A 9,261-nucleotide genomic window follows, 5' to 3' on the forward strand; every position below is an offset into this window, starting at 1 on the left:
CAGCGCCGCGCCGGGCATGGTGTGCGGGCGGCGGGGCTGCTCCGCCGGCCCCCCCCGCTCCGCTCCGCGCCATGGAGCTGGAGAACATCGTGGCCAACACCGTCCTGCTGAAGGCCCGCGAAGGTACCGCGTCCCCCCGGTCCCATCCCGGTCCCCGTTCCCACGCTGCATCCCGGTTCCCCTCCCCACGCACCCTCTCTGCACCGCCACCCCCCACCTCCCAACGGGCACCCTCGGCTAGGGTCACCCCACGCACCCCCCCACGGGCACCCCGGGACCCCTCCGTCAGGGGTGGTGGGTGCCTGGGTGGGTTTATCGCGGTTGGCATCAGCGAGCCCCCCGGGAGGGGATGGCTGCCCCGGTGCTGCAGGACGCGTCCGTCCGTCCGTCCCACCCGCCCTGCAGACCCAGGGATGCGGGGCAGAGAATTTAAAAAGTGATTGAGGTGCCGTTTCCCCAAGCGTCGCGTGTGCCGAGAACACCCCGGGTCGGCCGAGAGCCGCTCTCGTGCGTCCGTCCGTCTGTCCGTGCCAGCGGGACGTGTCTGGCGTGGACGGGGCTCGCGCGAGCAAAACTTTTGCTGGTGCCAGGACGGCTCGGTGCAGGCCTGAGCGAAACGGGCGCTGCCAGGAAAAACACGGCCTTGCCGGTGCGCCGGCGGAGTCGGGGTGGTGCCGGCGCCGCCGCCCCAGTTTGAGCTCTGCCAGGAGCCGGGGTGAGGCCTGGGGGGGCGAAAGGCTACGGGCGACCGCTCCCCTGCAAAAGCGGGGCTTGGCACGGGCTCCCGGGGGAACGCGGGCGCCTTTGTTTGCTTTTGGTTTCCTTTGGAAAGCCGGCGCCCTCGTCGCTAAACCTTTGTGACCGAAAAGCAAACGGCCCTCAGAGCCACCAGTGCAGGCGAGGCGGGGGACGGGGCGGCTTGGAGGTGATCCTATTTTTTTTTTTTTTTTAAATCCTCGTCTTCCAAAGGTTTCCTTACCCCTATCACAGCTGCTTCCAGCAGCACTGGAGGCACCATGGGGATGGCTCATGTGCAGGGGCCGGAGAGGTGCCGGTGCCCTCGCCAAGGCGGGAGAGATTTGGCGACGGGAGCTCAGAGCAGCCGGCCAGACATTCGCACCGATGCTCCTGGCTCGGGGCCGGACCCCGCTCCTGTCCCACGGGATGCACGACGGCCGCCAGCGTGAGCTGGAGCCTTGTCCGAGCCGGAGCTTGGAAAAGGGGGTTTTGGCCTCGGGAGCGAGGGAGCTCTGCTGCCATGGGCACCAAACGGGTTAATGTCGGTGTGCGATGGCTGCCGGAAGCCGGGAAGCGGAGCGGGACGAGGGCTGGGTTCTGGCCGGGCAGCTGCTTCCCTCCCGGGCAGTGCGGGGAGGACCGGAGCCACCTCAGCGGAAAGCTGAGACCCCAGCGGCCATATGGCTGAGAAGTCCCCACACTTGGGGGTCGTGGGCTGGCCTGGTGCTGGAAGGTGTGGGGGGCTCGGCGAGGTCCAGCCCTGGCACCCCGGAGCAGCCGTCGCTGCCGCCTGTAATTGCATTTGGCCAAATTCTTCCATCCTCGGGGTGTGCTGGGGGGGCTTGGCCTGGGCAGGTGGCCCTGCACCCTTGGTGCTTTTTTGGGGTGCCGGCAGCAGCGGTCTCGTACCGCAGGCAGCGTCAGACCCAGCGTTCAGACGCGGCGTGTGTGGGCGGGCTGGGCTGTGTGTTCAGGGTCTCTGTGGCTTGAGGGGCTCCCCAAGCTGCTGCCACCCTCTGCACCCCTCAGAAGGGCCTTGCTGTGCTGCAGGACCCCTCGCTTTGGCCTTGTGACCCTTCCTGCTGCGAACCTGGGGGCTTTGCCCCACAAAAGGTGGTCTGGGGGGGGGCTTTTCCCCCTGCCCGGCCCCACGAGGGCTGCAGGGGTCTCTGGCCGGCCGGACTCCCTGGGCTTCGTGTTCCGCTCTCTGCTGGGGCCGCTGGAACTTTTGAGGGAGAACTGACGTCCCCGAGGGCTCCTAAAGCTCAGGGAGCCGAAAGGGCTTGTCCGCCTGCGGAAGTGCCCGGGATAAAAACCCAGGAGCATGCGGGCGCAGAGGAGATAACAGGCGGTGAGTAAGGCTTTATGGCTCACTGGGGCGGGGGCAACCGGGTCCACACCTTGCCAGGCATCGATGCTGTCTTACCGTGCGCCAGCTGGTGATGGGGGACCTGGGGGGGACATGCTCCTGCCTGCCATGGGGCTTTCGCTGCCAGCAGCTGTGTTGGTGTAATGCACCTCCCCGCGTGTGCCATGCCATTTGGTACATTGGCTCCTTTCCGCTGAGGAGCGGTCTTATTTTGCTTTCAGCAGCTTTTCTGGTTGCCGCGGTCAGTTCGGTAGCGTCCTCGCAGGATTTCCCGGCATGGTTCGCTGCGGGGGGAGCAGGGCTGAAGCGAGCTCTGATTTTCTCATTTTCCTGCCGTGTCCCGCTGCCTGGCAGGTGACTGGCTCTCGTTTGTACAGGTCGGGAGCAGGATGCCCCAGCACGGCTGCTCCCCACATGTCCTCTTTCCCGGCTGCCCTGACCCTGCAGAAGATGCTGTAGGAGAGGGGCTGGACATCTCCGGGATGTCCCCACGGGTACTCTGCTGTCCACCACCAAGGGGTTCGTGCTGGCCAGGGGGTGGCTGTGCCGGGGCCCCCCTGCCCTGCCTGCAGCCCCGTGCCAGGCCGGGAAGGGCTGCCAGCCCTTCGTGCAGCTCCGTCCCCTGCCAGGATCCTGGGCAGGGTCGCTTCCGCGGGGGGGCTGCGGGTGGCAGTGGGGGATGTGGGCTGGGGTGGTCCTGCCCCACGGCACGCTGGGCTTGGGGCTCATTGCCTGCACCTCCCCACGGGTGCCCTGCCTGCAGTAGAGATGGCAACCGTGTCTCCTTTTTCGGCCAGTGTGGAAAGCCACCTGGGCTGCCATGGCATGGGGGGGGACCCACTTCACAGGTCCGGGGCTGTGGGGTGCAGCCTGATGCTCTGGGATGAGAAGGGGGACCTGAAACCCCCGGGAGCAGCCGTGTGCGGCAGGAGCAGACTGAGCGCTTGCTGGGGCTGCTGCCTGCCCGGGGGGTTTGTGCTAGCTCAGCAGAAAGATTGTATAGATTTTTTTCTCCCTCTTTACTTTGAGGTCTTTGGGTCTCACACAGGCTCTAGCTCCATGTCCTGTTGGGACCCGTGTCTCGGCTTCCCTCGCTGCGGTGACTGGCTGGGGAGGGAACGGGATGGTTTTTGCTTTGCCTGAGCACACTACGGGTGGAGAAGCAGGTCCCACTCTGAGCCCCACTCCCCCTTTGCCCTCGGTGGGAGCTGGGGTGGCTCTGCCGCGGGTTGGTTTTGGTGCAATTTCACCCAGGGATGCACTGGGGATATGATGCTCTTCCCTGCTCACCCTGGCTGTGCTGTGCCTGGCATAGGGGGAACCAGACCAGGGAAGGAGGATGCTGCAGCAGGAGCCTGTGTGGACGCAAAACACTTCTGACCTGAACCTCCCCATGTGCTCCACTCCCCTCCTTCCCACCCGGCCCCCAGCTTTTCCCCAGTGGCACCGTCCCAGCCCGCAGCGAGCTCTGGCAGAGCCTGGCCGAGAGCACGTCCCCGGGGCTCTGCCGGGGAAGATGCACTGGGATGCGGGTGATGAACCTTAATTCATTTTTATTGTCTCAGCAAACAAATTGAAATTTGGAAGGAGCGCCGTAAAACGTTGGGCGGTGCGGGGTGCCCAGAGCTGATACCTGCAGAGTCTGTGGAAGAGGCAGGGAGGGAACCGCATGGGCAGCGTGCTGCTGAGCCCCGCCACGAAACTGCGGCCTCTGAGCATCCCCGCGAGGTCGGTCAGATGGCTCCTGGGGCAGGCAGAGGGTCCTTGCCTGGGCATCACCCCTTTGCCAGCCACCCAGGGGGCTCCGGCCTGGGCACTGCGGGGCGAGGGGAGCGGCTGCTCCTCTTCCTCGGGCGCCGAGCGCTCAGGACCCCGTGCCGCCGGTGTCGGGGTGAGCAGGGTGCCCGGGGACCCGCGCCCTCTCGCCGCCGAGGCTGCTCCGCTGACTGGCGCGGGGCAATTCCTGCCGGAGGAAGCGAGCCGACGACGGCAGGAAGCTCTGCCCGGCTGAAACGCCGGCCCCGCCGGAGCCCAGCACCGTGGCGTCCAGCGGGCTCGCCTCGGCGTCACCGGGGCCGGCGGCGGGCGGTGCTGGCCGGCCACCAGCTTGGAGCCGCTGATGTCAGGTCCCTGCAGGGATGACTTCACGCACCAAGCATCCGTCCGTGAGCCCGGCAAGAGCGGCTGCTGCTAGGGATGGGGGGGATCATCCTTCTGCCCCTTCCTCGTCCCCGCGGGGTCCCCGTCCCAAAGAAGGCAGAGGCCGGGCTGCTGCAGCCCCGCGTGCAGGATGAGTTGCTCGTCAGGGAGATAAGGAAACCAGATGTTTACGGGAGGGTGCGACACGGGGCCGCAGCATTGTTCGGGGAGGAAGCCTGCGCCCGCCAGGCTCGGCCTCCCCTGGCGCCGGGCGATGCCGAGGGGGATCCCGTTCCTGCCCCCTGGAGCGGGGCTGGGGGCTGTGACCGGGTGGGGATCCCCTCGGCTGTTTGGGGTGAGGGTCCCTTCAGGGGTCAGAGCCCTCTCCAGGGCTGAGGGTCTGTTTCCCACGTGGCTTTAGAGTTGCCCAAAGCCCCGGTGCTGGCGGTGTGCGAGTACGTGCGTGAGCGATGGGTTTTGGGGACCAGCAGTGGTGGGATGGGGGGAAACCCCAAACCAGGCAGCTCTGCAGGGCTGGGCAGGGGCTCTGTCACCCCATTCACCCCTGTCGCCGGCCGGGCTGGGGCAGCGATGCCCATCTTACCGCCGTGACCTCTTTTCCCTGTCCCCCCGCCCGGCTGCAGGAGGTGGTGGCAAGCGGAAAGGCAGGAGCAAGAAGTGGAGGGAGATCCTCCGGTTCCCGCACATCAGCCAGTGCGACGAGCTGCGAAAGGGCCTGGGTGAGCCGGGGAGGGCAACGACAACCGGCTGACGGGTCCCGACGGGGCACCGGCTCGTGGCCACGCCGGTGGCACGGCGGGCGCGCGGCCGCGGCATGTGCTCGGCACGGTGCGTGGCACATCCCGCCTTCCCTTGCAGAGCAGGATTACGGCAGCCTGTGCCAGAAGCAGCCCATCGGCCGCCTGCTCTTCCGGCAGTTTTGCGAGACGCGGCCGGAGCTCCTGCGCTGTATCCGCTTCCTGGACGCCGTGGTGAGGGACCCCCGCGGGATGCCACCGTACCGGCTCTGCTCGGGGATGGGTGACACGCAGAGGCGTTTTCCCTGGGATGGGGCTGGTCGGGGTTGTGCCGAGTCCTATGGCAGGTTTGCAGCGTGAGCCCCAGGGTAGTGGCTGGGGAGAGAGGTACCCGGCGGGGGGGCTGCAGGGAAGGCAGAGACCACCCCATCCCAGTGCGCTGTGGGTTTCTCTCTGGGTCGTGCTGGAGGAAGGGAGCTCTCTGTCCCAGCAGCTCAGAAAGCTGCCGGAGAACCCATCCACGCCTGCTGCGAGGTTTCCCCCGGTGCCGGGAGATTTCAGATGCTGGCGAATGGGAAACAAGAGCCTCATAAAATGATCCGTGTTTCCCATTACTGCACGGTTTGTGTCAGCAGCGGGTGCGTACCCTGCACGGCGGGGTTGGTTTTCCAGGGGGGCCGGGGGCCTCGGGGGGAGCAGCCGGAGCCTCCCTGGTGTGCAGAGACCTGACAGCTATGGGCTGCTAATGGGAAACACGTGCCTGTAAAACGGCCCCTGCTTGTGCCGGATCTTAGAGCTCTTGCAGGACATTTTCTTCCCCCTTTTGAATAAGTAGAGCTGCCTGGGCTGCAGTGGGCCTGGGTCTGGCAGCCTGCTCCCCTGCCCCGCTCCTCTACCTGCTGTGCGGAGCAGTGGGGGGGACCCCCTAAGGCTGCCAGCACCGCCATGAGCCCCCAGTACAGGCAGCTGCCTGTGGCATGGGTGCAGACAGCTCCCTCACCCCGCAGCCGGGGCAGGCATACCTCGTTTGGGGAGGCTGGGGGCTCGGTGGGGGGCACAGGGCAGAGCCATGCCCGGTGCCACTGTCTGCAGCATCCTCCTTTCCCCGGGCATCCCAGGCGGACTACGAGCTCTCCCCGGATGAGAAGCGGAAGGAGATGGGGGAAGAGATCATCGGCCGGTTCCTCAAGCAGGAGGTGAGTCCCTGGGGGGCTTTTCCACCCCAGACAACCAGGGATGAGGATGGGATGGGAGCAGTGGCAGCGGCGGGGGGTCCCTCGCTGGCAACAGAGCCATGTCCCCACTCTCCGGGCATCCCAGTGGCACCCATCGCCCAGCCGGGATCGTGGCTGGGATGCAGGAGCGCTGCACCCTGGGGTGTGGGTGTGCATCCATTGCTCCCCTTGGCAGTCCCCAGATTTCCTGCCCGAGGTCGGCCAGCCCCATGCCAGCCGGTGCCTGCAGGACCTGCAGAAGAGCCCCTGCAAGGACCTCTTCAGCAGCTGCCTGCGGTGAGTGTCCTGCCCAGGGATGGGTGTCTGGGGGGGCTGCGGGCAATTGCACACCATCCCCTCTCCCCCCACAGCCCCCTGCATGAGTACCTGAGCGGGGACCCCTTCGCCGACTACCGGGACAGCATGTATTTTGACCGGTTCCTGCAGTGGAAGTACCTGGAGAGGTGAGCAGGGAGGTCTGGGGGGTCCGAGGAGTCTTAGGGGGTGTCCGGGGGGGCAGCAGGGCTGATGTGCCCTGGGCTGTGCGTTTCAGGCAGTCGGTCACCAAGGACACGTTTCGGCAGTACCGGATCCTGGGCAAGGGTGGTTTCGGAGAGGTATGGCCATGGCGGGAGGCGTGGGGGGTGATGGCGGGCTGGTGGGGGCTCACCCCACCGCTGTCCCCCCCCCAGGTGTGCGCCTGCCAAGTGCGGGCCACGGGCAAGATGTACGCCTGCAAGAAGCTGGAGAAGAAGCGGATCAAGAAGCGGAAAGGGGAGGCGATGGCCCTGAACGAGAAACAGATCCTGGAGAAAGTCAACAGCCGGTTCGTGGTGCGTGTCATTCTCTCCTGGGGGGCCAAGGAGCTGGGGGGGGGGGGGGGGGGTGGGGGGGGGGCGGGGCCGGTGCTGACGGCCGGGGTGGGCGCACAGGTGAGCCTGGCATATGCCTACGAGACGAAGGACGCGCTCTGCCTGGTGCTGACCATCATGAACGGCGGCGACCTCAAGTTCCACATCTACAACATGGGCAACCCCGGCTTCGAGGACGAGCGCGTGGTCTTCTACGCGGCGGAGATCTGCTGCGGGCTCCAGCACCTGCACCAGGAGGGCATCGTCTACCGGTGAGCGGGACGTAGGCATGGGGCCGGTGGGGAGGCTGGACAGGACCGCTCTGTGCTGAGCCATCCGTCTGTCCCTGCAGGGATCTGAAGCCGGAGAATATCCTGCTGGATGATGATGGTGAGGAGGGAGCTGCTGGGTCTGGCTCTGCCCATGCTCTTGGCTTTGGGGATGGGTCTCTGTGTGCCTCCTGGGGGGTCTCTGGTTGTGTTTTGGGGAGGACGTGCAGGGATATGGGGTGGCCCTTCCCTGGGGTGCTGCCCTCAACCCCCTTCCTGCCCCAGGTCACATCAGGATCTCCGACCTGGGGCTGGCTATCAAGATCCCTGAGGGCGAGACCATCCGTGGCCGTGTGGGCACTGTCGGCTACATGGGTGAGCGTGGGGGCTGCGCTGGCTGGGCTGACCCGGGGGTCCCCGTGCTGCCAGTGTGCCTGGCCACCGATGGGTTTGGGACCGTGTCTCGCAGCCCCGGAGGTGATCAACAACGAGCGCTACGCCTTCAGCCCCGACTGGTGGGGTCTGGGCTGCCTGGTGTACGAGATGATCGAGGGGCAGTCGCCCTTCCGTGCCCGCAAGGAGCGGGTGAAGCGGGAGGAGGTGGAGAAGCGGGTGCAGGAGGACCAGGAGCTGTACTCGGACAAATTCAGCGAGGACGCTCAGGCCATCTGCAAGCTGGTGAGCTGGGGACCTGGGGACCTGCTGGTCCCAACGGCGGGGGCTGGGGTGGGCTCCATCCTCCCGCCGTGACCACCCGTCCCCCTCCCCAGCTCCTGGCCAAGGACCCCAAGCAGCGGTTGGGCTGCGGGGCCGACGGGGCGGCCGAGGTGAAGCGGCATCCCTTCTTCAGGACCATCAACTTCAAGCGCCTGGAGGCCGGCATCATGACGCCCTCCTTCGTGCCAGACGTAAGGGGCAGGGCAGGGGTGGGCACCCACTGCAGGGGTGGGGGGCAAGCCCCGCTCTCCCCCGCTGACAGCTCTCCGGCTCCCACAGCCCCGGGCGGTTTATTGCAAGGATGTGCTGGACATCGAGCAGTTCTCGACGGTGAAGGGCGTCAACCTGGACCAGACCGACAATGATTTCTACGCCAAGTTTGCCACCGGCAGCGTCTCCATCCCCTGGCAGAACGAGGTACCGGGGGTACGGGGCGCGGTGGGGGGTTCCACCCTGCTGCGGGGCTGCCTGTGCCTGCCCCCACGGTGACCCGACCCCCCCAGATGATCGAGACCGAGTGCTTCAAGGACCTCAATGTGTTCGGACCCAGCGGGACCCGCTCCCCCGACCTGGACTGGAGGCAGCTGCCCGAGCCCCCCAAGCGCAGCCTTCTGCAGAGGCTTTTCCGACGCCACGTAAGAGATGGGGCGGGGGGGTATTTTTGGACGGGGGTTGCCCTGGGGTCTCCCCGAAACCCCCCTGGCTCACTGCTTGCCATCTGTCTGTCTGTCCCTCGCAGCCAGCCGACTACACCATCGGCACCACCATCCACCCCTCCTACCCGGCCGCTGTGAACTCGCACCCTCCCGCGGCCAACTCCGCCTGCCGAGCCACGGCACCGGCACCATCCTGACCCCTCTTACCATCCCGGGGGAGCCACCAAGGCCAGGCAGCCCCCAGCCCCCCCCAGGCCCTCTCAGGGTTATCTCGGACCAGTGCTGGGGCTGGGATCTCTGGGGATGCTCGTAGAGGCGAGGCGGGATGCTGGCACAGAGGGATGCGGGCTGCGGGCACGGGCAGGGGGTGATGGAGGGGTAATGGGGCAGGAGCAGAATCTGCCCGACCCCAACCCTGGCAGCTTCCCGGCCCCCTTTTCCCCAGCCCTGCAGCGCATCCAGCCTGTTCTTGGGGGCTCCTGCTGCAGGACCAGCCCCCACCAGTCACTGCCAGGGGAAGGGGCCAGAGCAGGGACCTATTCTTGCTGTG

The 9,261-nt window shown here is 66.6% G+C and overlaps 1 protein-coding gene across 1 annotated transcript in view; it reads left to right on the plus strand.

Annotated features, from left to right (window-relative positions):
* LOC104828964 (G protein-coupled receptor kinase 5-like) overlaps positions 1-8,908 on the plus strand; it is a 10,646-nt gene extending 1,738 nt beyond the window's left edge. Inside the window, exons 2-16 of the mRNA XM_010562973.1 lie at positions 4,891-4,986; positions 5,126-5,238; positions 6,123-6,200; positions 6,415-6,515; positions 6,590-6,682; positions 6,772-6,835; positions 6,911-7,051; positions 7,151-7,341; positions 7,422-7,459; positions 7,624-7,713; positions 7,808-8,016; positions 8,109-8,246; positions 8,335-8,472; positions 8,559-8,690; positions 8,795-8,908. Coding sequence (XP_010561275.1) covers positions 4,891-4,986; positions 5,126-5,238; positions 6,123-6,200; positions 6,415-6,515; positions 6,590-6,682; positions 6,772-6,835; positions 6,911-7,051; positions 7,151-7,341; positions 7,422-7,459; positions 7,624-7,713; positions 7,808-8,016; positions 8,109-8,246; positions 8,335-8,472; positions 8,559-8,690; positions 8,795-8,908 — 1,736 coding nt within the window. The remainder of the gene's footprint in view (positions 1-4,890; positions 4,987-5,125; positions 5,239-6,122; positions 6,201-6,414; positions 6,516-6,589; positions 6,683-6,771; positions 6,836-6,910; positions 7,052-7,150; positions 7,342-7,421; positions 7,460-7,623; positions 7,714-7,807; positions 8,017-8,108; positions 8,247-8,334; positions 8,473-8,558; positions 8,691-8,794) is intronic.
* The last annotated feature ends 353 nt before the right edge of the window (positions 8,909-9,261 follow it).

The sequence above is a fragment of the Haliaeetus leucocephalus genome, unplaced genomic scaffold (assembly GCF_000737465.1).
Source record: "Haliaeetus leucocephalus isolate CR32 unplaced genomic scaffold, Haliaeetus_leucocephalus-4.0 Scaffold162, whole genome shotgun sequence".
Lineage (NCBI taxonomy): Eukaryota > Metazoa > Chordata > Aves > Accipitriformes > Accipitridae > Haliaeetus > Haliaeetus leucocephalus.